At 41.6% G+C, this 26,497-nt stretch overlaps 1 protein-coding gene across 3 annotated transcripts in view; it reads left to right on the forward strand.

Moving 5' to 3' along the window:
* The first annotated feature begins 5,374 nt into the window (after positions 1 to 5,374).
* The window catches only part of SDAD1 (SDA1 domain containing 1), a 40,177-nt gene continuing 19,054 nt past the window's right edge, over positions 5,375 to 26,497 (forward strand). Inside the window, exons 1-8 of one of the 3 annotated variants that reach the window (XM_033214402.1) lie at positions 5,375 to 5,584; positions 14,925 to 15,029; positions 15,419 to 15,592; positions 18,896 to 19,006; positions 21,976 to 22,047; positions 22,127 to 22,227; positions 23,857 to 23,914; positions 24,864 to 24,938. In XM_033214402.1, the coding sequence (XP_033070293.1) occupies positions 15,590 to 15,592; positions 18,896 to 19,006; positions 21,976 to 22,047; positions 22,127 to 22,227; positions 23,857 to 23,914; positions 24,864 to 24,938 (420 nt within the window). In that variant the 5' untranslated portion in view covers positions 5,375 to 5,584; positions 14,925 to 15,029; positions 15,419 to 15,589. Of the gene's footprint in view, positions 5,658 to 14,924; positions 15,030 to 15,418; positions 15,593 to 18,895; positions 19,007 to 21,975; positions 22,048 to 22,126; positions 22,228 to 23,856; positions 23,915 to 24,863; positions 24,939 to 26,497 lie in introns of all 3 variants that reach the window. The other 2 variants (XM_033214400.1, XM_033214401.1) reach the window with 2 other exon arrangements.

Below are 26,497 nucleotides of genomic sequence, written 5' to 3' on the forward strand. Positions count from 1 at the left end.
CTATATAACCGAGAGGAAAAAAATATGCTGCTTAGAAAAAGAAATGCCAGCAATCACTTCTGCAATACTGAAAGCCTCAGAAATTATCTCAGGGCAGATGTCTCTCTTTTGTATGGAGCCTTTGACCAGGGAGAGAGGGGCCTAGGAGTTTTGATGATATGGAAGTTAAAGCAAAACTAAGCTAAATTTCTCTGAATAATGGGGAAACAGGAATGATCTCTGGCAGCTAGGGAGAATGTTGGGGATCTTGGATCAGCAAAAAGAGAGGCAGTGGAAGGGGACAAGAAGCGAGGGCCTGTACCAATGACAAAAATCTATCAATCCTGATATATTTGTCCTGAGGCAAGGCCAAAAGTTTTCACTGTGCACAGGAGCAAAGAAATAGCATGGGCTTGTGGGGAAAACTCATAATAAAGCTGTAAAAGAGAGAGAGGAGAAAGAAAATACAATAAAAGGCCAGGTGCGGTGGCTCACGCCTGTAATCTCAGCACTTTGGGAGGCTAAGGCAGACGGATCACAAGGTCAGGAGACAGAGATCATCCTGGCCAACATGGTGAAACCCCGTCTCTACTAAAACTACAAAAATTAGCCGGGCGTGGTGGCGTGTGCCTGTAATCCCAGCTACTCGGGAGACTGAGGCAAGAGAATTGAGGTTGAGAGCCGGAGGTTGCAGTGAGCCGAGATCGTCCCACTGCACTCCAGCCTGGCAACAGAGTGAGACTCCGTCAAAGAAAGAAAGAGAGAGAGAGAGAGAGAGAGAGGGAGAGAGAGAGAGAGAGAGAGAAAAGAAAGAAAGAAAGAAAGAGAAAGAGAGAGAGAGAAAGAAAGAAAGAACGAAAAAAAGAAAGAAAGAAAGAAAGAAGAAAGAAAGAAAGAAAATACAAGAAAAAATTAAATTAGCTTTAAGAAGGACTAGAATTCTCTATGAGATTTCTGTTGAGTTTGTGGGCAGGTCAAATCATGTAACTTTCCTGTTAACAAGAAAAGCATGAGCTCCCTCTTGTGGCTAATCTAACAGTTTTTTTAAACAATAGGCCAAACATCAAAGCTCACACCTGTAATCCCAACATTTTGAGAGGCTGAGGCGGGAGGATCACCTGAGCCCAGGAGTTTGAGACCAGCCCGGGCAACGTAGTGAGACCCACCCACCCAGCCCCTCATTTCTACAAAAAAATTTAAAAATTAACCAGGCAGGGTGGTGCACACCTATAGCCCCGGCCACTTGGGAGGCTAAAGCAGGAGGATAGCTTGAACCCAGGAGGTTAAGGTTACGGTGACCCATGAGTGTGCCACTGAACCCAGCCTGAGTGACAGAGCAAGACCCTGTCTCAAATAATAATAATAATAAAACAATGTATTTTAATCAGAAAAGGAAGAAGACATGACTGGCTTTTCTGAACACAGTCAATATCATTGGTTTCTAATGAGAGAGATAATAATAAGATCTAGTATCTTAGTATTTGATGAGGCACTCTTCTTGATTTGCGAACAGATGTTTTCTTGTATCCTACATGGCAGAGATCAGAGAGAAAGGAGGCAGGCCTCCTTGTGTCTCTTCTTATAAGGATGATAATCTAATCATGAGGACTCCACCTTAATGAACTAATTACCTCCTAACACCATCCCATTGGAGGTTAAGGTTTCAACATATGAATTTGGGGGTACACAATCATGCAATTCATAACAGCCTTCTATGCCACTGAAGAACTTAACTTTTACTCTGAGTGAGAAGGGAAGCTGGAAGAATAACCTGTTCCATTTAAGGCTCTCTGACTACTACATGGAAATACAGTGTAAGAGGGTAAGGGAAAATGCAGAGAGACCAGTTAAAGGTCAGTTACCAAGTATGTTTCCAGGAGAAGGGAGAGAACAACTGTGTCCAATGTTGCAGGTTAAGAAAAATAATGAAAACTGATGTGATTGGTGATCTTGATAAAAAACAGTTTCAGTAGAATGGTAGAAGCAAAAGATTGATCGGCAGTTTCTTAAAAGTTACACATAAACCTATCATGTTGATCTAGTCATTGTACTCCTAGACATTTACCAAGAGAAATGAACATTTATGTCCACATAGAGACTTCATGGCATGGCATGATGGCTTGAGCCTGTAATCCCAACACTTTGGGAGGCTGAGGGGGGAGGATAATTTGAGGCCAGGAATTCAAGACCAGCCTGGACAACACAGTAGAGACCCTGTCTCTAAAATGTATATATATATTTTTTCTAAATATATATCTATATATGCATATATGTATGTATATACATGTGTGTGTGTGTGTATATATATATAAGACAGAGTCTTGCTCTGTGGCCAGGCTGGAGTAGCGCAGGAGCGCGATCTTGGCTCACTGCAACCTCCACCTCCTGAGTTCAAGTGACTCCCCTGCCTCAGCTTCCTGAGTAGCTGGGACTACAGTTGCCCACAACCACGCCCGGCTAATATTTTGTATTTTTTAGTAGAGACGGGGTTTCACCATGTTGGCCAGGATGGTCTCCATCTCCTGACCTTGTGATCCGCCCACCTCAGCCTCCCAAAGTGCTGGGATTACAGGCCTGAGTCATTGGGCCCAGTCAAAAATATATATTTTTTAAATTAACTGGGCATGGTGGCACACCACCTGTATGTAGTCCCAGCTACTAGCAAGGCTGAGTTTAGGAGTTTAAGGCTGCAATGAGCTATGATCATGTCACTGCACTCCAACCTTAGTGACAGAGCAACACTCTATCTCTTAAAAAAAAGACTTGAAAATGAATGTTCACAGCCAAAATTGGAAACAACCCAAATATCCAGCAACAAGTGAATGGATAAACAAATTGTGGTATGTCTATATGATGGAATATTACTCAGGAATAAAAGCAGTGAACTGTTGAGACATACAACACCATGGATACATTTCAAAATAATTATGCTAAGTGAAAAAAGCTTGACTTCAAATAATAGGTACTGTATGATTCCATTTGTACACAATTCCAGCAAACACAGACATATCTCTGGTGACAGAAAGCAGATGTGTGTTTGTCTGGGGATGGTGAGGCACAAGGAACCTTTGGGAATGACGGATATAGTCATTATCTTGATTGTGATGATGGTTTTATGGGCACATACGTGTGTCAAAACTTATCTAATTCTTCACTGGGTAGTTTGTTGTGCATCAATTATATCTTAATAAAGCTGTAAAATAAAAAAATACATTATAATTTTAAAAATAAAGGATAGGATTTCACATGGAAGCAGACATGTGGCCTTAGATACCCAAATTATTTAACATCTTAAAAATATATATATTCAGTTAGCCATTCTTACTCTTGGTGTTCTCACTTATCAGAAACAAACCCTGCCTTCCATGCTGCTGGAGGTAAAATGAACTGACCCGTATGCCCTCCTTAGAACAGCAATTAAAGCCTTTCATATCAGGACTATACAACCTCTCCCATCTCATTTTTTTCAGCTCCTTCCCTGTCGCACCCTGCCCTTCCAACCTTTAGTCACACCAAACTTGTGGCTATTGTTTCAATATACCAGACATTTTCAAGTACCTGTATATAGACTTTTTTCTTTTCTTTTCTTTTTTTTTTAATTTTAATTTTTTTTTTTTTTTTTTGAGACAGGGTCTCATTGTATCGCCCAGGCTGGCGTGCAGTGCTTAACTGTAACCTCAACCTTCTGGGCTCAAGCAACCCTTTTGCTTTGGCCTCCTGAGTAGCTTGGATCACAAGCGTGTGCCACCATGCCTGGCTGATTTTTTAATTTTTTGGTAGAGGTGGAGTCTCACTATATTGCCCAGGTTGGTCTTGAACTACCTGACTCAAGTGGTCCTCCTACCTTGGTTTCCCAAAGTTCTGGGATTACAGGCTTGAGCTCCCACACTGAGCCAGATTTTGTTTTGAGATACTTTTTATGCCCTCACTAAAATAACCTAACCAAAAATATTTAATTTAAATCTATGCTTTTTAAAAAACTTTTATTGCTTACACTTATTTCTTCACAAGTAACTGATTTGATAATTAATAAATAAGTCATTCTCCAAATGCAGCTGAATAACATGGTTTGTGGAGCATTTTTTATTTTGTGTGCAGGTGTGATTACAGAGTTGTTTTGTTTGGGGCTCATTTTATCATGGTCACAGATGAGGCTGGCATTCTGTAAAATTGCTTTGGTTAAGCAGAACACTATTGTCTGGCTATTTTGCCAGACCAGCAGCCAGCTACCAGCTGTTAGGCTATGTTTTTTCTCATGTAGTTACAATTAAGACTGCCTAGATTGAAATCTCATCTTCCTCACAGGCTATGAATTGAGGCAGTCAATCTCCCTGAGCTAGTTTCCTCTTCTGTAAAATGGAGATAACAATAGCACCTATTTTGAGGGCTGTTCTGAGGATTAAACAAGTTAATACAAGTGCTCGGAATAGTGCCTGGCACAGGGTGGGTAATTAGGTTTTTTTCCTCTCTCTCTCTAATTGACAACACCCTACCCATTCATTCAACCCTTATTGATTTTTCACACCTTGAGATTGTAGAAATGTATTCTCCTCTTCGAATTACCATGATCTGAATTAAAAACTCTGGGTGAGGAGAGCTTATAACGATGGTTGAACTTTAACGGATTAATTGCATTTCTTAATGGTCAACATGATCACATTTCATCCAGCACTCTTTTCCCTAAGGGTCACGCTAAGTTGAAACAACCAAAACCAAAATGAGAACATATCTAAAATCATACACATTAACTTATATGACCCTCCTTTCTCTTTTATCTCCTAAGAGGGAATAGTGCTATCTAGTTTCCATGGTTCTTTTCAGTTTTGTTTTGTTTTTTATACGGAGTTTCGGTCTTGCTGCCCAGGCTGCAGTGCCATGGCGCGATCTCGGCTCACCACAATCTCCGCCTCCATTATTCAAGCGATTCTCCTGCCTCAGCCTCCCTAGTAGCTGGGATTACAGGCATGCGCCACCACGCCTGGCTGATTTTGTAATTTTAGTAGAGACTGGGTTTCTCCATGTTGATCAGGTCGGTCTCGAACTCCCAACCTCAGGCCCGCCTTGGCCTTCCAAACTGCTGGGATTACAGTAGTGAGTTTCTAACTTTAGACAGTGGGATTAAAAATAAACTATTAATTCTCATTTTTGTGCTTCATATGGGTGTCGGGATGATGACATATGCTAATACACGTGAAAAAATTCACATTTCAGATCCTTTCAGAAACGCTGGGAAGTAGTAGTAGCATATGCCCAACGGCGAGGGGCGGGACACTGGTGGCTAGCTCTCCGATATACCACAGAGCATTTTGGCAACGAGAATAATTTTGACATTCTGAGGCTTCCGTAGCATAATTCGCTGTAGGAATAGCTACGGTGTTGCCTGCCTAGCGTCCCAAGTGCTGTTTCCGGTCATACCCGGAAACACGAGTCCAAGCTGTAGCTAGCAGGGATTGCTGGCTGCCGGCCGTCTGAGTTTTATTAAAAGTGCTCGCCGCGACGCTAGTCTGCAGCCAAAATGTCCAGCAGAAACAACAACAAGCTGCCCAGCAACCTGCCGCAGTTACAGAATCTGATCAAGCGAGACCCGCCGGCCTACATCGAGGAGGTGGGAGTGCGGCGCAGCAAACGCTAGAGGCCGGATGGTGGATGGTTGAGACGCCAGTGGGGGAAAGCATAAAGTGAGGCTGGGATCCAGGCTCGCCGCCTATTCTTTTAGGTTCAGGGATCCCTCCAGAGGAGAGAAGGGGTTGGGGAAGAGACATGCCTTACGGTTCGTTCCCCACCTCTTGAAAATCTGTTGCCCTTTGGATTTTCTACCTGCCCTGTAGACCCTGCTGCCGCTGAAACACCTTTAAAACCTCATTTTGTTTTAAGATATTTTTCTCCGACCGCACGGAGGTGGAGAGAGAGAGATGGGCCGCACCCGACCACCAACTTCCACTCGGGTTTCTCAGCCTCTTTTCAGAAATCCCAAACTTGAATTAGTCGGTAACCCTTGATGAATCGTATGTTAGAATGCTTTCGATTGACGTCCGTTTCTGAGAGCCGTCTGTGTACCCTGGACTGTGCCCGGAAAGAGTGGGGATTTCTCAAGCACAAGGGACAGACTCGGGAGCTTAGAATATGTAGTTAAGCCAGGATTCAAAATTACCGGAAACTGGCATGACTCGAATGTCAAATTTTGCTTCGGGAAAAGATTAGATTGAAAAATTAGGCCCTCATTGTGATGGGCGTTGTATACTAACCTTATATAAGTTGTGAACATTAGGTGTGTTTGAACCCAGTACCGACAAAATGAAAGTGGTTTTGATATATTAATCTGGCAGGTGCTTCCTTCGGACACCCATTTATCAGACAGGCATTAAACAGGTATCTCTGCTAGGTATTTGCTGCGATTACATGTTTGTGCTTCTACCAGGTTGTGATTTGTTGAATGGCTAACACAATTACTCATTTTTTCATTGCCCTTCTCACTTCCCTCCTCCCCCAAATTTTCACATATAGATATTTTATGAGTGCTATTTATTTATTTATTTATTTTTGAGACGGAGTCTCGCTCTGTCGCCCAGGCTGGAGTGCAGTGGCCGGATCTCAGCTCACTGCAAGCTCCGCCTCCCAGGTTTACACCATTCTCCTGCCTCAGCCTCCCGAGTAGCTGGGACCACAGGCGCCCACCACTTCGCCCGGCTAGTGTTTTTGTGTGTGTGTGTGTGTGTGTGTGTTTTAGTAGAGACGGGATTTCACTGTGTTAGCCAGGATGGTCTCGATCTCCTGACCTCGTGTTCCACCCGTCTCGGCCTCCCAAAGTGCTGGGATTACAGGCTTGAGCCACCGTGCCCAGCCTTATGAGTGCTTTTTAACACATGGCAATCTCAGTGGCTTAGGTCACCAGTAGAGAGAGCCTCTCCAAGGATCAAGATAGTGGAAATAAAGAGTAGGAAACAAGTACAAGAAGTTAAGTAACATAGGCAAGACTTTGAGATGCTTAAAGCATTGTATAGCCATTCGCAAAGAAAGTGGTAAGTTGAGAGTCCATATAATTCCGTTAGATGACTCCTACTCCTGACTCTGTTGTTAACCATTTGTGTAACCGAAGCGGGTTAATCGCCGAGCCTACGTGGGTATTTTAATATGTAAGAAGGGGATAATAACTACCTCTTTAATTCACTTAAGTATATATCCAAAATCACTTATATAATACCTGCTGTGTATTGTTATTCTAGGTAGGCATTGGGGTACAGTAGTGAATAAGACAGGTAAGAAAGCATTCTTCTCTTGGACTTACATTCAAGTGAGGGTAGACTTACTATGGTAGAGACTATGAAGAAAGTAAAACTGGATGGGGATAGGTTAGAACTGGAGGCTGCTGGTTTAGACCCTATAAACAGGGAAGGTGGCTCTGCAGTGATGATATTGAGCCAGGCAGGTCAAGAGCATTGTAGGTACAGGGAATAGAAAGTGCAGAAGCTACTGGTGGAAAAAAAGAGAAGAAACCAGTGTAGCTAAAGTGTAGTCAGCATAGAAGAGAGTAGTGGAAGATCATGTAGGAAATGCAGGCAGGGATCAGATTATCCAGAGCCTCCTAGGCCCTGTTAACGAGTTTAGATTTCACTCTGAGTGCCTTGGGGAGTGATTGAAGAGTTTTAAGCAGGAGAGTGACATGATCTGACTTATATTTTTTAAAGAGTGTACTCTGGAAGTTACATGTGGAATGGCTTGTAGAGGAGCAACACTGGAAGCAGGGTAACTAATATAATGGATATCAGAATAACCAGGCAAGGGATTGTGGTGTCACTGGAATTATGGACAAAGATTGGTACTGTTCTACATGGAGGTAGTGCTAATAGAGCCTTCTGGTGGAGTGGATGTGGGGGAAAAGGAAAAAAGAAGGAATGAAGGATCACCCAGGTTTTTTATTTGTGTCTAGGTAGATGATAGTGCCATTTACTGAAGTTCATTCATTTGACAAATGCTGTTGATTACCTGCTATATGCAAGGCACAATGCTGGGCCCTGGGACTACATAATATTGAGCTATACAGATAAAAATTCTATGCTCATTAAATGACATTCGAATAGGGGGTGATAAACAATGACAAATAGTATAGTATGTTAAATAATGAAAAGTGCTGTGAAAAAAAGACGATAGGAAAGTACTTATGTATGTTGGGGGTGAGATGTTTATTGCAGTTTTAAATTGGATAGTTAGGGAAGGTCTTGAGATGGTAATCTTTGAGTGAACACCTGAAGGACATGAGGGAGAGCTGTGCATATGTTTAGGAAGAATGATCTAGGCAGAAGGAACAGAAGATATAAAGACCCTGGGGCAGGTATGCCTGGTAGGTTTCAGGAACATAAAGGCCAGTGTGGCTCCAAATGGGGAATGAGGAAAGTGGGTGAACTTGGGATTCTACCTCCCAATGAGATGGAAGCCTTTACAGGGTTTTGAGCAGAAGAATACATGAACCACCTTATATGAGAACAAGATCACTCTGACTTGAGGATAGACTGTATGTAGGAAGGCAAAGAGAGAAGCAGAGCCACTGCATAAGAAGCTATTGGAATTATCCACAGCAAGAGATGATGCTGGGTTGAGTGGTGCCAGGATGGTGGTAACAGGAGGTAGTAAGAAGGGTGATTAGATCCTGGATTGTGTAGAGAAAGCCCTGGGGATTCCCAACATTTAGAGGCCAGTGAGTTTCTAAGTAACTGGAAAAAGGGACTGAGAAAGCAGCCAGTGAAGTTAGGAGGAAAACCAGGAGGTGTTCTGGAAGCCGAGTATGGATGTTCCCAAGGGAGGGAGAGCACAAGCATGTCAGATGCTGATGAATCAAATAAGATGAATACCGAAAGTTGACCACCATTAAATTTAGCAACATGGGACCGGGCACCGTGGCTCACACCTGTAGTCTCAGCACTTTGGGAGTCCGAGGTGGGTGAATCACCTGAGGTCAGGAGTTCAAGACCAGCCTGACCAACATGGCGAAATCTCATCTCTACTTAAAATATAAAAATTAGCTGGGTATGGTGGCAGGCACCTGTGATCCCAGCTACTCCAGAGGCTGAGGCAGGAGAATTGCTTGAACCCGCGAGGCGGAGGTTGCAGTGAGCCAAGATCGTGCCACTGCACCCTAGCCTAGGCAACAAGAGTGAAACTCCATCTCGAAAAAACAAAACAAAAAATTAGTGACATGGATGTCATTGGCTACCCTGATATGAGCAGTTTGGGAAGAGGAATGGGTGCAAAAATCTGATTACAGAAGGTTTAAAAGCAATTGGAGTATGATTCTATGTATATGAATGGAATATGTCCAGAATAGGTGCATCTATACGGACGGAAAGTAGATTAGTGGTTGCCAGAGTTGAGGGTAAGGGGTATAGGAAATAACTGCTAATGGATTTCTTTTGGTGGTGATGAAAAACTTAACGATTGTACAACTTGGCAAATATACTGAAGAACTGAATTATACACTTTCAAAGGGTAAATTTTGTGGTATATGAATTATATCTCAATTTAAAGGATTTTTTTAAAAAGGAGGGCAATTAGGCAACATATATGGATATATGGACAACTCTTTAAAGGACTTTTTCTGAAGAGAGAAACGGAGTAGAAGGTACAGAGTAAAGTGGAATCAAGAAAGGATTTTTTTTTTTTTTTCCCAAGGCAGAGTCTTGCTCTGTTGCCCAGGCCAGAGTTCAGTGGTGTGATCATGGCTCACTGCAGCTTCAACCTCCTGGGCTCAAGCAATCTTCCCACCTAAGCCTCCTGGGTAGCTGGGACCACAAGTGTGCAACCACCATTCCCAGCTGATTTTTTTGTAGAGATGAGATCTTGCTATGTTGCCCAGGCTGGTCTCCAAGCTGAAACCATGCAGTCTTTCTGCCTCAGCCTCCGAAAGTGCTGGGATTACAGGCATGAGCCACCATGCCCAACTAAGAAAGGTTTTTTTCGTTTTGTTTTGTTTTGTTTGTTTGTTTGTTTTTAAGATGGCAGAAAGAACAGCATATCTGTATACTGATGGGGCAAAACCTATTGAGGCAGGAAATGGGAGGTGGGAACTAGTGAAGCAAAGACCTTGATTGAGTGACATTACAGGGTTTAGAATCTAATGCATAACTGGAGGAGCTAGCCTTAGATGGTGGCCTGATAGCTTTTGTAATAGGAAAGTAAAGTATATGGGCACAGGAGAAGATAGGTAGTTGAATGGAAATTATTCTCAGATTGCTTATACTCCTAGTGAAATTGGAGACAAGATCATCTGCTGAGAATGAGGACAGGGAAGAAGTGAGGTTTGAGGACAGAATGCAAAGTACGAAATGGTTGTCCAGAAAAGTGGGAAAGTGAAGGGACTGGAGAAATGTAATCAGATTGCTGGAGTACATGCAGGGCTTATTTGAGGTTTGTAGTTACGAATTTATGCCTATAGTCCCAGCTGATTGGAAGGCTAGGGCAGTTGGATTGATTAAACCCAGGAGTTTGCTGCTGCATTGAGCCATGATAGCACCGCTGCACAGAAACCTGGGCAACAGAGCAAGGCCTTGGCTCTAAAAAAAAAAATTAAAATGAAAAAATAAAATGACACCAGTTAGCCGATTTTCTCCAATGATGTTCAGCTCTGGGAGCGTAGCTGTAGAGAAGGAAAGCACAGGGTGGGCATTTTACCAAATGGGTATAATGCCAAGAGAAATGGGCAAGTGAGTTGAAGTATATTCATGAAGGTGATTATAATGATTGATCATGGAATTGAAGCTGGATGAGCAGGGAAATTGGGGCAGGGGTTAGTTAGGTGCAGTGGAAAGGTAGTAGGCTCAGTGGACTATGGATTCTGATGAGATTGAAGGATCGTTGGAGTTTGGAAAATAGGAGATGTGGTTGGAGAGGAATATACCTCTGATTGAGATTATGGAGTTGTAATATAGTTATTGGTAATGACAACAATTAGGGCGTGACCATGGAAGTGAGTGCTAAGATACAGTAAGTTCAAGATGATTAGAGGAGGAGAAGTCAGGGTAATGAGGGGCCAGGTAGAAGTCAGGTAATGAGGATTGGAAAGATCCTCCATGTGGATACAAAATCACCAAGTATTATAACAGGAATTGTGATAAAGGGTGAGAAGACAGTGAGCAAAGAGCTGAAATGTTCCAGGAATGTGAGGATAACCCTAGTCTTTAGATGACTACAGGGAGGAATAGTGGGTCTTGTGGCATAAGGTTCAAAGCTGGGGGTGAAGACGGTTAAGGAGGAGAAAGGATGTTAATCTGGAGGGATATGAGTGCTCTGGAAGTTGCATTGGTGAACAGGGAGGATGCCTACTGACTCATCCATGCTGGGAGAAAGAAACGATGTAGCAGTGTGTCAGGAGAAAACCACTGTTCCCATAGAGCATCCGAATGACTGGGCTGTTTAAAAGAGATTTAGATGCCTCGGCCCCACCCCAAGAGTTTCAGGATTCTAGTGGTATGAGGATTAGAGTGAGGGGGATGAGGGATGGCCAGGGAATACTGGACTCTTGTGGTGACTGATGCACATAAAGGGTGTAATGAGATTAGTCCTGATCATCTCAAGGCAGGTAAATAGTGTTAGCTGGGCTATGGGTGGGGTGGGGGAAGAAATGGGGTGAGGATTTTGTCAGGAGCATGAGTTCTGCAGCCCTCTCCTCACTCCTATTCAGTGGAGGTATGGGGTCAAGAGAGAAGTGGTTCTGTCTGAAGCATGTAGGGACTTGACTTCTGTTCTTAGAAGAAGCTAGAGGCCTGGCAGTTTTGTTGGGGAAATCAAGTTGTTTTTTGACCATGCTAAGTTTACGATGTCTGTTTAGACACCTAAACAGAGATGTGAGAGGGGTGACTGGATATGTGAATTGGGAGTTCACTGGACCAGGTAGGGATGATGAGAAAGAGTGATTGTGTGTGTATCACATAATTTAAAGACATGGACTATGTATGGGTGGAGAGTAGTTAGCTGTAAGGCATGAAACTGTGGAACTGAGGCCTGGTGAATTCCACCATTTGATTATCAGGTGGCTGGTACGACTAAACATAAGTAAATGAGTTGATGTACATAAGAAGCTTAGCACATAACAAGTGCTGAATAAGTGGAAGCTATTATTATTTCCATGTGTCTACTGCTATTGGCTGTTAACACATCCTGTCTAGAACTCTAGCATAAAGTTTTACTTGATACTTAAAAGGGGAGCCAGGTGCTCTGCCTCACACCTGTAATCCCAGCACTTTGGGAGGCTGAGGTAAGAGGATCACTTGAGGCCAGGAGTTTGAGTCCAGCCTGGGCAACATAAAGAGACCCTGTCTCTACAAAAAATAAAAATGAAAAATCAGCCAGGCGTGGTGGTGAACGTCTGTGGTCCCAGCTACTTAGGGGGCTGAGGCAGGAGGACCTCTTGAGCCCAGAAGTTTGAGGTGGCAGTGAGCTATGATTGTGCCACTGCACTCCAGCTTGGGTGACAGAGACCTAGTTTTTTTTTTTTTTTTAAGGTACCAAAACAGATATATAGATCAATAGAACAGAACAGAGGCTTCAGAAATAACGCCACACATCTACAACCATCTGATCTTTGACAAACCTTACAAAAACAAGCAATGGGGAAAGGATTCCCTATTTAATAAAACGTGTTGGGAAAACTGGCTAGCCATTTGCAGAAAGCTGAAACTGAACCCCTTCCTTACACCTTATACAAAAATAAATCAAGATGGATTAAAGACTTAAATGTAAGACCTAAAACCATAAAAACCTAGAAGAAAACCTAGGCTACTACCATTCAGGACATAGGCACGGGCAAGACTTCATGACTAAAACACCAAAAGCAATGGCAACAAAAGCCAAAATTGACAAATGGGATCTAATTAAGCTAAAGAGCTTCTGCAAGCAAAATAAACCATCATCAGAGTGAATAAGCAACCTGTAGAATGGGAGAAAATTTTTGCAATCTGTCCATCTGACAAAGGGCTAATATCCAGAATCTACAGGGAACTTAAACAAATTTACAAGAAAAAAACAACCCCATCAAAAAGTGGGCGAAGGATCTGAACAGACCCTTCTCAAAAGAAGACATTTATGCGACCAACAAACACATGAAAAAAAGCTCATCAGCACTGGTCCTTGGAGAAATGCAAATCAAAACCACGATGAGATACCATCTCATGCCAGTTAGAATGACAATCATTAAAACATCAGGAAACAGCAGATGCTGAAGAAAATGTGGAGAAATAGGAATGCTTTTACACTGTTGGTGGGAGTGTAAATTAGTTTAACCATTGTGGAAGACAGTGTGGCGATTCCTCAAGGATCTAGAACCAGAAATACCATTTGACCCAGCGATCCCATTACTGGGTATATACCCAAAGGATTATAAATCATTCTACTATAAAGACACATGTACTTGTATGTTTATTGTGGCACTATTCACGATAACAAAGACTTGGAACCAACCCAAATGCCCATCAGTGATAGACTAGATAAAGAAAATGTGGCACATATACACCATGGAATACTATGCAGCCATAAAAAAGGATGAGTTCATGTCCTTTGCAGGGACATAGATGAAGTTGGAAACCATAATTCTCAGCAAACTGTCACAAGGACAGAAAACCAAACACCGCATGTTCTCACTCATAAGTGGGAGTTGAACAGTGAGGACGCATGGGCACATGGAGGGGAACATCACACATTGGGGCCTCTCAGGGTCGGGCCCTGTTTATGTTAGCATTAGGGAGGGATAGCATTAGGAGGGATAGCATTAGGAGAAATACCTAATGTAGATGGCAGGTTGATGGGTGCAGCAAACCACCATGCCACATATATACCTACGTAACAAACCTGCATGTTCTGCACATGTATCCCAGAACTTAAAAGTATAATTTAAGGGCCGGGCGCGGTGGCTCAAGCCTGTAATCCCAGCACTTTGGGAGGCCGAGACGGGCGGATCACGAGGTCAGGAGTTTGAGACCACCCTGGCTAACACGGTGAAACCCCGTCTCTACTAAAAAAATACAAAAAGCTAGCCGGGCGAGGTGGCTGGCGCCTGTAGTCCCAGCTACTCGGGAGGCTGAGGCAGGAGAATGGCGTAAACCTGGGAGGCGGAGCTTGCAGTGAGCTGAGATCCGGCCACTGCACTCCAGCCCGGGTGACAGAGCGAGACTCCGTCTCAAAAAAAAAAAAAAAAAAAAAAAAAAAGTATAATTTAAGAAAAGGGGTGGGAGGGATTTTGACTGGAGAGCTTCATGTACTTGAGATATAATTTATATTTCTGACCTGTTATTTTTCTGCTGATTTGAGTGCTCTGCATACATGGACGTGGTAGTAGGGGTCATTTATTTTTATTTTTATTTTGTGAGACAGAATGTCTCTGTTGCCTAGGCTGGAGTGCAGTGGCATGATCATAGCTCACTGCAGTCTCGACCTCCCTGGGCTCAAGTGATTATCCCATTTCAGCCTGTTGAGTAGCTGGGATTACAGATACACACCACCACACCCTGCTAATTTTTGTATTTTTTGTAGAGACAGGGTCTCCCTGTGTTACCCAGTTTGGTCTCGAATTCCTGGGCTCAAGTGATCCACCCACTTTGGCCCCCCGGAGTGCTGGGATTACAGGTGTGAGCCACTACACCCAGCAGTAGGGATCATTTAGATAGTAACTGGCAGAACAGGGCTACAGTCTGAATTTTGGGATTTATGCTTCTCTGTTCTTACACCATGCTGCCTAAACTTGTAATGATAATTCTAAGGAAAGGGTCTTTAGATTATCTGTGATATGCTCAGGTCTTTAAAAAGTACACTTTGAAGAATGCAGATAAGGCAAAAGGAGTGTTTTTATATACTTTTGTAATATGTTTTTCTCCATGTGATTGTCAACAGTTTCTCCTAAGAATTTCTGCACTGAGAAAGTCATGTAATAGAATGTGACAAACTTAAATTTTATTTTTCTACAGTTTCTACAGCAGTATAATCACTACAAATCCAATGTGGAGATTTTCAAATTGCAACCAAATAAACCCAGCAAAGAACTAGCAGAGCTGGTGATGTTTATGGCACAGGTAAGAATACAATTTGTTAAATAAAGACCGGTGTTACACACAGTTTGCCAAATATTTTTTCACTAATACTCAACCTTATTCCACTCTGGAATGGGAACTTAATTAAAATATGTTTCTAACTTTCCTTTTTGCAAATTTTATTTTCTCCCTATCATGAGTTAGAGAATGTCACTAAATCTTTTTGCAGAACTAACCAGGACAAAACTTTAAGACTGTTTTTTTTTTTTCTTCAAATTCATCATAAAAGCAGGTACTAAATCATATCATAAATATTACTAAGACTAGAGAAACTATAATAAGTGTTGGAGAAATTAACACGTAGAAGGAAAAGAAGGTTGTTTGAAACCATCTACTTCTATGAAACATAGCCTTTTACTCTCCTTTTGCAGAACATCCTAAATGTGTGCCTCTGAATTATAGGAGAGAAAGAGAGAAACTTCAGAAGAGCCTTTGCTTTGTTACAGATTAGTCACTGCTACCCAGAGTATCTAAGTAATTTTCCTCAAGAGGTGAAAGATCTTCTCTCCTGCAATCATACCGTATTGGATCCAGATCTTCGAATGGTAGGACCAGTAGTTGGATGAATAAATTGTGCTGTGTTCATGTGTGCTGCGTTCATATATATTTAAATGAGAACAGCCTCTCTGCTGATTTTCTTTGGAAAATGTAAATTATTATATCCTTTCCTAAAAATCCTTCTATGGTTTCTCATGTATAGTTAGAGTAGAACAGAAACTTAATAACCTGGCTCAAAGGTGCCTGCATCATCTGCTTCTTGCCTGTGTTTCTGATCTCCTATTGTTTTCAGCTACACTGTGATCTTTCTATTCTTCCAGCACACTAACCCTACAGGATGCTCTTTAACCTTTTGAGTAGATGATTTCTTCTAGTCATTCAAATCTCATATGCATGAAGAATCCTAATTACAATTTGTCATTTTTATAATGCTTAAATTAGTAAACTTATCCATTAGACAGTCAGTTTGAGCATTTCATCATTTTTCCTTTAGTGGTTGAGGTTGAGTCCTGGCTGACATTCCCTTTACCAGGCCCGTGTACTGTTTGCCCTGCTTGTTGTGAATGTCAGCTACTGGTGGCCCTCAGCCGCCCTTTCTCTGGAACATTGTCCTCAGCTAAATTGGAGTCCTAGTGCCTGGGAGGTGTCCTCCTACCCCAGTAGCCCACAGCCCATTATCATGTGGTGCAAAAGCCCAGCCTATTACCTCAGGGTGGCTCTGACTCCATTGCAGGTTGTGCTCCAGTGCTTTCCTGTGATGGGACTAAAGCTAATCTCCAGTCAAGGACACATCCTTGCTTTGCTTTGCTTGTCTCTGCACTATCCTCCTTCGTTCACTTCCTTTCTGAGATCATACCCCCAACAAATCACTTGTAATAAATCAGTCTCTGATTCTAGGGAACCCAACCTAAGACACTTCCAAATTTAATATGTCTACTTTCCAAACCTCTTTACAGCAGATAAGTACACAAATATGATCAGAAAACTTGCTAATATCCTGTAGCAAAACTTGTAGAAATGCCAAGTCTTTAGATTAATCTTTGTTTTCCATTAGATTTTCTCAGGTTTTTTTCTATTTCTATCATTTTTGTACTACTATAGGATTTTAGTAATTTGATTAGGCCAAAAAGAAAAAGAATACCATCTCATACAAGCCGAGGTTGCAGATTCTGGATTGTCAACTGATTGACACTCAGGTGGTACATGGGACCTGGCAGCACAGCCCAAGGGACTCCAAACTTGAACCCCTAGTCTAAAGGCTTTTACCGATGTCACGTTACTCTTGAAGTCCTTGTAGCTCATAGAGATTTGATATTTTGGGTATGGAGACTTAATGGCTTTCCATGTAATTAGGATTTAAGTTTTATTTTCCTGGCGGTACCCCACCAAACTGGTCTGTGGGGATTATTAAATTAATAAATGTGCCAGGTGTGCCTCTAGTCCCGGCTTCTCAGGAGGCTGAGGCAGGAGGATTGCTTGAGGTCAGGAGTTTGAGCCTGAGGTGTGATATGAGCGTGCCTGTGAATAGCCACTACACTGCAGCCTAGGCAACATAACGAGACCTCGCCTCTAAATTTTTTTAAAAATGGAAAAAAATGTGTATGTGCATTTCTTTATAGTGCTTTATGATGATTAGTAGGTTTTTAAAAAATAATGGATATTTCCTTTGCCTGGAGATAAAGGATTGAGTCTGTATAGTTAGCATTGCTCTTTAGAGGAAGCGTTGAACACACTGGAAGAAGCTCTTTTTAATTGGTTATTGGGATAACCACCAATTCTTGTCAACCACTGTGCTTTCTTTCTACCTGGTGTATTTGCTATTTTTCCAAGACTTTTTGAGTCATTCCCAAGTTTTTGTTCACTCTGTCCTGCTTACACAGACAGAAACATTGTGGGGTTTTTCTGGAAGAAATGAAATAGCCATATGTGGTAATTCTTACCTACTTAAATCAACAAAAATCAAGTTATATGTATTCCTTTGACATTGTAACTACCTTTTATGTACTTTAAAACTTTTTTTGAGCATTATTATTTTAATTACTTTATGTTCAGATTGTCACCACCTGGCCGGGGGGAGCTTCTTAGTCCTTTTAGCAATTTCCCTGATTTTTAAAATTTATTTTATTTTTTTATTTTTATTTTATTTTATTTTTTAGACAGAGTCTCTCACTCAGCTGCCTGGCTAGTACAATCTTAGCTCACTGCAGCCTCAAGCTTCTGGACTCAAGCAGTCCTCCCACCTCAGCATCCCAAGTAGCTAGGACCACAAGGCATGTGCCACCACACGCTCTTTGTAGAGACAAGGTCTCACTACATTGCCCAGGTTGGTCTTGAACTCCTGACCTCAAGTGATTCTCCCACCTCAGCCTCCCAAAGTGCTGAGATTATGGGTGTGGGCCACCATGCCCAGCCTTGCCCCTGTTTTTGAAAGCATCCTTGAATTCTGGCAGAAATAGTTCCAAATTCCTTCTTACCATTTTTCTTGCCCCAAGGCTTGGAATCAACTGTTCTTCAAGGATTGTATTTCATCTAATGAAGGAGAACATTCGAGGCCAAAATTTGGATGATAGGGCTACATGTAAGAATTGGTGTTAAGCAAGAGTGCCACTACTGCTGGGCACTTCAGCTCATGCCTGTAATCCCAGCTACTTAGGGGGCTGAAGTAGGAGCATCATTTGAGGAGTTTCCAGGAGTTTGAAACCAGCCTAGGCAACATAATGAGACTCTATCTCTTAACAATAGAAAATAAAATAATAATAATAACTGAGTACCTACAGTCCTGGCTAATCAGGAAGCTGAAGCAAGATTGCTTGAGCTCAAGAGTTCAAGACTAGCCTAGGCGATATAGCGAGACCTGTCAAAAAAAAAAAAGGCATGGGGGAGGAGTGCAACAACTGCTGTTGGGCCATTCTTAGTGCTAATGGTACGTCAAAAGAATGCCTCGTGAGGTCACAAACTCGCATTGATTATTCCAATTTAGTGTATTATGTTGTTATCCCACCTGTCTGTGGATTCAGGGTTTTACCATATGGTGACACGACAAAGAGATCTTCCTTGACCTCCCTGTGGCCCTCCCTCAGTCACTATTTTATCAATTACGTAAACCTGTTTACTTCCTGCATGACACTTATTTTCTTAGATCCCACTTTTTATGTGCTTACTTGACTTGTCTGTCCTCCGTTCTGCTCTATCCCCAGTGTAAGCTCCATGAAGGCAGAGACTGACTGTTCTGAATCCTACAATAGTGTCTAGTTAGTAAAAGACATTAAGGTCTTGGGACATATATGCTCTATTTTCTCACCTTGTTAACTTTACTGTTGTCTTATGGTATGTTTTTTTTCCTTCCCGAGACATTTTGCAAAGCTTTGATCTTGCTGAGAAATAAGAATCTCATCAATCCATCAAGCCTGCTAGAACTCTTCTTTGAACTTCTGCGTTGCCATGATAAGCTTCTGCGAAAGGTAAAGAGCAATAAAAATATTTCCCTGCATCTTCCTTGAGGCAACATAAGATTTTGTTGTCTCTTGAATTATCGATGCTTTACATTGTTGGATACAGTTAAGAATTACTTTAACAGAAAAAAAAACAACCATGTGTGCATGCAATATGGTGTTAATAGCCAGTATTTATTGAGTGCATACTTTGTGCCAGGCACCATTCTCAGAGCTTTTGTGTATTTACTCATTTACTCACAAAGCCCTATGAGAGAGGGATCCTCATTATTATTATTCTTACTTTGCAGATGAAAAGGCTGAGGTTAGGCCGGGCGCGGTGGCTCAAGCCTGTAATCCCAGCACTTTGGGAGGCCGAGACGGGCGGATCACAAGGTCAGGAGATCGAGACCATCCTGGCTAACACGGTGAAACCCCGTCTCTACTAAAAAATACAAAAAAACTAGCCGGGCGACGTGGCGGGCGCCTGTAGTCCCAGCTACTCGAGAGGCTGAGGCAGGAGAATGGCGTAAACCCAGGAGGGGGAGCTTACAGTGAGCTGAGATCCAGCCACTGCACTCCAGCCTGGGCGGCAGAGCGAGACTCCATCTCAGAAAAAAAAAAAAAAGTAAAGGCTGAGGTTAAAGAGAGATAGAGTGACTTGCCCACTCTCACACTGCTTCTTAGTGGTGGGATTGGATATAAGCCCAGGCTCTGGTTCCAGAACCCAAGCCTTTTACTACTGCACCATACTGGCTGGCCAAATTAGGACATTGGTACTCACAGCTGTAACTGGCCCACTCCCCCACAAAAAACTTTTTTGTTGTTATTAACATTTTCCCGCGAATTTGCATTTGCTTATATAACACTAGAAGCTGAAGATTTATGAAAGAAATTTAAGATGGAAAAAGTTGGCTGGACACTGGCTCGTATCTGTAATACCCGCATTTTGGGAGGCTGAGGTGGGAGGATCACTTGAGGCGAGGAGTTTGAGACCAGCCTGGGCAACATAGAAAGACCCCTTCTGTATTTAAAGAAAAAAAGGAAAGAAAAACTTAAGTTTACATTAATTAATTTAAAATTTTTTTCAAAGTATTAAGAGACTACCACTGTTTGATTTTAGCGGTTGTATTCTTGGTCTAATGTAGGGGCCAGGCCTACAGGGTCTGTGGGTTTTTCTCCTCATGTGCGGAGACAAGAGATCGTAGAAATAAAGACACAAGACAAAGAGATAGAAGAAAAGACAGCTGGGCTCGGGGACCACTGCCACCAAGACGCAGAGACCGGTAGTGGCCCTGGATGCCAGGCTGCGCTGGTATTTATTGGATACAAGGCAAGGGGGCAGGGTAAGGAGTGTGAGCCATCTCCAATGACAGGTAAGGTCACATGAGTCATATTTCCACTGGACAGGGGTTCCTTCCCTATTTGGCAGCCAAGGCGGAGAGAGGAGACAGCTTACGCCGTTACTTCTGCGTTTCAAAGACTTTGAGTACTTTCACTAATTCTGCTACTGCTATCTGAAAGGCGGAGCCAGGTGTACAGAGTGGAACATGAAAGTGGACCAGGAGCCTGATGCTGAAGCACAGCATCACAGGGGGACGGTTAGGCCTCCGGATGACTGCAGGCAGGCCTGACTGATGGCAGGCCCTCTACAAGATGTGGCGGACCAGTCATCTCTAACTCTTCTGGGGAAAGGGAGACTCCCTTTCCCAGTCTGCTAAGTAATGGTTGCCTTTTCTAGGCACTGACGCTACTGCTAGACCAAGGTCCACTAGGTAGGTAACAGGCATCTTCCCAGACACTGGTGTTACCGCTAGACCAAGGAGCCCTCTAGTGACCCTGTCCAGGCATAACAGAAGGCTCACACTCTTGTCTTCTGGTCACTTCTCACTGTGTCCCTTCAGCTCCTATCTCTGTATGGCCTGGTTTTTCCTAGGTTATAATTGTAGAGCAAAGATTATTATAATATTGGAATAAAGAGTAGTGCTACAAACTAATCATTAATATTATTCATAAGTAATCATATCTATAAGCTATGTCTAGTACAGCTGTTCTTATTATATATATTTTCCTCATTATACTGGAACAGCTCGTGCCCTCGGTCTCTTACCTCGGCACCTGGGTGGCTTGCCACCCACAGTCTAATTTGTGGAATAAAAGTGGTCCATGGGAGCATGGTGTGGGCACCAGTGATATGTGCATTCGCAGTATTTTCCTACATGCAGTTAGGTGCTTGGTAAATTGGAGCATTTTTTTTAGTAACACTTTTATTGAGATATAATTTACGTAAAATTCATCCACTTAAAGTATACAATTCAGTGTTTTTTAGTGTATTGACAGAGTGGTACAACCATCACCACAATCAATTTTTGAACATTTGTCACCCCCAAAAGAAACTCTATTCCAAGTAACAGTTAATCCCGTTCCTCATCCCTTCTAGCTCTAGGTAATCACCAGTTTACTTTGGGTCACTATAGATTTGTGTGTTTTGGAAATTTTATATAAGTGGAGTCATACAATATGTGGTAGTGACTAGATTCTCTCACTTAGCATAATGTTTTCAAGATTCATTCATATTGTAGCGCATATCAGTACTTTATTCCTTTTCGTTGCCAAATAATATTCCATTGTGTAGATATAACACATTTTGTTTATCCATTCATCAGTTAATGGAAGCTTAAGTTATTTCCACTTTTTGGCCACTACGAATAAGGCTGCTATGAACGTTTGTATGAACACTGATGTTTTCATTTTCTTGGATATATACCTAGGAGAATTGTGCTGTATTACATGAAACTCCATGTTTAACCTCTTGAGGACAAATTTGGTTTGCTTTGTAGTTGCTTTTTTGTTTGTTTGCTTGGTTTGGGTTTCTTTTGTGATAGAATGAAAAATAGGTAAAATTAAGTCATCCTGTATTTTCATACTGTTCTCCAAATATAGCAAGGTTAAAAATGTTGGTTAGGTTTAATGTATATGTTTTTGTTTCTTTTCCTCAGACTTTATACACACATATTGTGACTGATATCAAGAATATAAACGCAAAACACAAGAACAATAAAGTGAATGTAGTAAGTACTCTTCTGTTTTCCATTTTTGCAGCATTGTACCATCAGTGTATTAAGTCTTCTTTCTCCTCCTTTTCTTCAGGTATTGCAAAATTTCATGTACACCATGTTAAGAGATAGCAATGCAACCGCAGCCAAGATGTCTTTAGATGTAATGATTGAACTCTACAGAAGGAACATTTGGTAGTGTATATATATTTGTCTTATGAGAAGTAGACTCTTTTTTCATTTATAATTAATACAGAGCACATATACAAATACTTTTCTTGAGTTTGAGCGCTTTAATATACCTCTGTCATAGATTAAAGTTGGAAGTAAAATAGAGGCAATTCAAATGACTAATAACATTGGTTATCATTTCTTGAGCATCAACTGAGGTTGGGCACTTTGATAGGACCTCACTTAGAACAGCTTGAGAACAGCGGATGTAGCTTATCTGGAATTACCCCATTTTATAGGTAATGACATGGAAGTTCTTAGTTAGTAAAAGTTTAGCTATTAAGAGGCAGAGGTGAAATTCAAACCCAGATCTAACTGACTCCAAAATCTGTGCTCTCTCTTCTGCTACTCTGAAGATTTTCAAGTCAGTTCATCCTATTTATATAAAATATCATGCCTCATATACTTCAGTTTGTTGATACAGTGTCCCCAACTCATTTCTTTTGCTTTTCTTATTGACTTATTTTTTTTACTATAAAAGTAATATTCATTACAGCAGAAAATTTGGAGAAATTTAAAAAGTGGTTTTAATCAATTACTGTTAGTATTTATGGTATTTCCACCCAGTCTTTTGTTTAATGTGAATTTTTAAATATGGTTGAAGTTTTTCTATGTTATAGTTTTTATTTATTTATTTATTTTTTAATTAAATTATTTTATTTATTTATTTATTTATTTTGAGGAAACTCTTGCTCTGTCACCAGGCTGGAGTGCAGTGGCATGATCTGGGCTCACTGTAACCTTCGCCTCCTGGGTTCAAGCGATTTCGCTGCCTCAGCCTCCTGAGTAGCTGGGACTACAGGCACGCACCACCACGCTTGGCTAATTTTTTTTGTATTTTAGTAGAGACGGGGTTTCACCATGTTGGCCAGGATGGTCTTGATCACCTGACCTCATGGTCCACCTGCCTTGGCCTCCCAAAGCCCTGGGATTACAGACGTGAGCCACTGTGCCCAGCCTATATATTATAGTTTTTAAATTCTCGATTATTATTGTTTTTTGTTTGTTTTTTTGAGACAAAGTCTTGGTCTGTTGCCCAGGCTAGAGTACAATGGTGTGATCTTGGCTCACTGCAACCTCTGCCTCCTGAGTTGAAGCAGTTCTCGTGCCTCAGCCTCCCAAGTAGCTGGAATTACAGGCACGCACCACCATGCCCAGCTAATTTTTTTGTATTTTTAGTAGAGATGGGATTTCACTATGTTGATCAGGTTGGACCTGAACTCTTCTTGGCCTCCAGTGATCCACCTGCCTTGGCCCTCCAAAGTGCCGGGATTACAGGCACAAGCCACTGTCCCAGACCTTCTCAGTTTTTTTTTTTTTTTCTTCACTTGACTAGCTTCCTACGTCATTAAAAATTCTTTAAATACTCCATGTTAATGGCTGCAAATTTTGTCATAAATCTGGGCTAAAATCTAATGAAATGTTTTACTTGTGGTTGACTAATTTGGCAACCCATATCTTTTTGAAATATGACAATTGGGAATTCTGGTATGTCACAGACATTTGTTATATTATTCATTTTGTGCCATTGTCTGTGCTATGAAATACAGTAGAATGAAAATTTACTTCAAAGCATTCATTGTCTTCCCCCAGGAATGATGCCAAAACTGTCAATGTTATCACAACTGCATGTTTCTCTAAGGTCACCAAGGTGAGCGCCCGTAGGGCTGTGTGTAAGCTCTGTCTGTGGGTGGTCTGCTTTCTGCACGCAGTTTGAAGAAAGCATCACTCAGCATAAACTGCATGCCTGCATACCAGGCATGCAGTGATGTGCAGATGTGCAGTTTATGTTAAGTGATGCTTTCTTGGTTCCTATACTGCTTTCCTGGGTCATCTGAACTTTAAAGGAATCAATAGAATTAGGAGTTTTTAAATTGCTATGTAATAAATGATACCCTCAGTGGTTTTTTTTTTTTTTTTTTTTGAGACGGAGTCTCGCTCTGTCGCCCAGGCTGGAGTGCTGTGGCCGGATCTCGGCTCACTGCAAGCTCCGCCTCCCGGGTTCACGCCATTCTCCTGCCTCAGCCTCCCGAGCAGCTGGGACTACAGGCGCCCACCACCTCGCCCGGCTAGTTTTTTGTATTTTTTAGTAGAGACGGGGTTTCACCATGTTAGCCAGGATGGTCTCGATCTCCTGACCTCGTGATCCACCCGACTCGGCCTCCCAAAGTGCTGGGATTACAGGCTTGAGCCACCGCGCCCGGCCCCTCAGTGGTTTTTTAATGTTTTTTCCCTTGTGATTCTTGACTTCTATTGGGCTTAGGCACTGCTAAAAGAAATTTAAGGTCAATGTTTGACTTTTGTCTGTTAGAAGGGCTATAATGTCACTTTTCTTATAGGGGATGTAGAAATTCTTGACAGTCTTGAAGGGTGACTATATATAGCCTAGCAGTTTTTATCTAGTTTTTTAAATTAAGTATTTATTAGAGAAATAACATAAAAACAATTGTAATTAAGAAAAAATGAGCAAAAAATCCCACCACTCTTTGAATTTGTTCTTCAGATCTTAGTTCATGCACGTGTATAAAGCATGGTCAAAAGGATTTATTCTTTGTTTTAAGCTGAATCAAGTAGCTGACTTTTTTCTCGTTGGTCTTTAGATATTAGTTGCCGCTTTGACATTCTTCCTTGGGAAAGATGAAGAAGAAAAACAGGACAGTGACTCTGAATCTGAGGTTAGTTTAATCATAGCTGCTTCTGAATCTTACCTTTCATTATTGCTCTGAGTGCACATTGTAAAGTCTATGACTGCTGAAGTTAGAAAGGAACCTAGATGATGCCTTTGCCCTTCTATTGAATTCTGCCATGCTATTTTACTCTACTTGGAATTTTTCACTTGTATTCAGTAAGATTGGTTAAATAATTAATAAAACAGATTTATTCGACCTTGATCTTAGTTCTAAAGTTATACCTATATCTCACTATGTAAATTTAGGATGAAAATTGTCACCAACATATTTTTGAGGAAAAAAAAATCAAGATTCATGATGACATGAAATATTAAAATAATTTCTAAAAAAAATAAAATAAAATTATTCTTCCCCATTTTAGTATTTTGGTAACCAAAGTACTGGAATATGTGACAACATCTTTTAAACAGTGTATACATTTTTATTGTAAATGGCAACCTAAATAACAAAAAGGGAGAAACTCTCTAAAAGCAAATGATGCTTATTTCAGAATAGGGCAGTGGGAATACATATGCCATAGTAAACAACATACATATTTGTAAAGGAAGACAACAGTTTTTTTTGGTTTTGTTTTGTTTGTTTTGGAGCCACGGACCTTCACAATGAGTATTACAGCTCTTAAAGATGGCACGGACCTAAACAGTGAGTGGTAGCAAGGTTTATTGTGAAGAACGAAAGAACAAAGCTTCCACAGCGTGGAAGGGGACCCGAGTGGGTTGCCCGACAACAGTTTTTAAAGGAAAAATGAGGGCTGGGTGCAATGGCTCACACCTGTAATCCCAGCAATTTGGGAGGTTGAGGCGGGCGGATCACTTAAGGTCAGGAGTACAAGACTATCCTGGCCAACATGGCGAAACCCGTCTCTACTAAAAATACAGAAATTTGCCAGACATGGTGGTGTGCGCCTGTAATCCCAGCTACCTGGGACGCTGAGGCAAGAGAATCGCTTTAACCTGGAAGGTGGAGGTTGCAGTGAAGTGAGAGCATGCCATTGCACTCCAACCTGGGTGCCAGAATGAGACTTCATCTCAAAAAAAAAAAAAAAAAAAATTAGTGCTGCAGTGAAAATCTTTGTATGTACCTGTTTGTGTACACATAGGCATATTTTTTCCACTGAAAATTTTTTTTTGTTTTTGTTTGGTTTTTTTTTCTTTTTTTTTTTTTTTTTTTAATGAGACAGGCTGGAATACAGTGGCGTGATCTCAGCTCACTGTAACTTTCCCCTTCCGGACTCAAGTGATGTTCCTCCCTCAGTCTCCTGAGTAGTTGGGATTACAGGTGTGCGCCACCAAGCCCAGCTAAGTATTTGTATTTTTAATAGAGACACAGTTTTGCTGTGTTGGCTAGGCTGGTCTCAAAATCCTGGCCTTAGGTGATCCACCCACCTTGGCCTCCCAAAGTGCTGGGATTACAGGCGTGAGCCACCGCGCCTAGCCTAAAAGTAGTATTCATTTTTAATAGCTGTATGCAACGGGTATAAGAACCAAGAAGGGACTGAAAGGTTTACTCTTTCATTCTATGCAGATTTCCCTTGTTTACAGTTT

This window comes from Trachypithecus francoisi, unplaced genomic scaffold (assembly GCF_009764315.1).
Source record: "Trachypithecus francoisi isolate TF-2019V2 unplaced genomic scaffold, Tfra_2.0 Lachesis_group1, whole genome shotgun sequence".
Taxonomy (NCBI): domain Eukaryota; kingdom Metazoa; phylum Chordata; class Mammalia; order Primates; family Cercopithecidae; genus Trachypithecus; species Trachypithecus francoisi.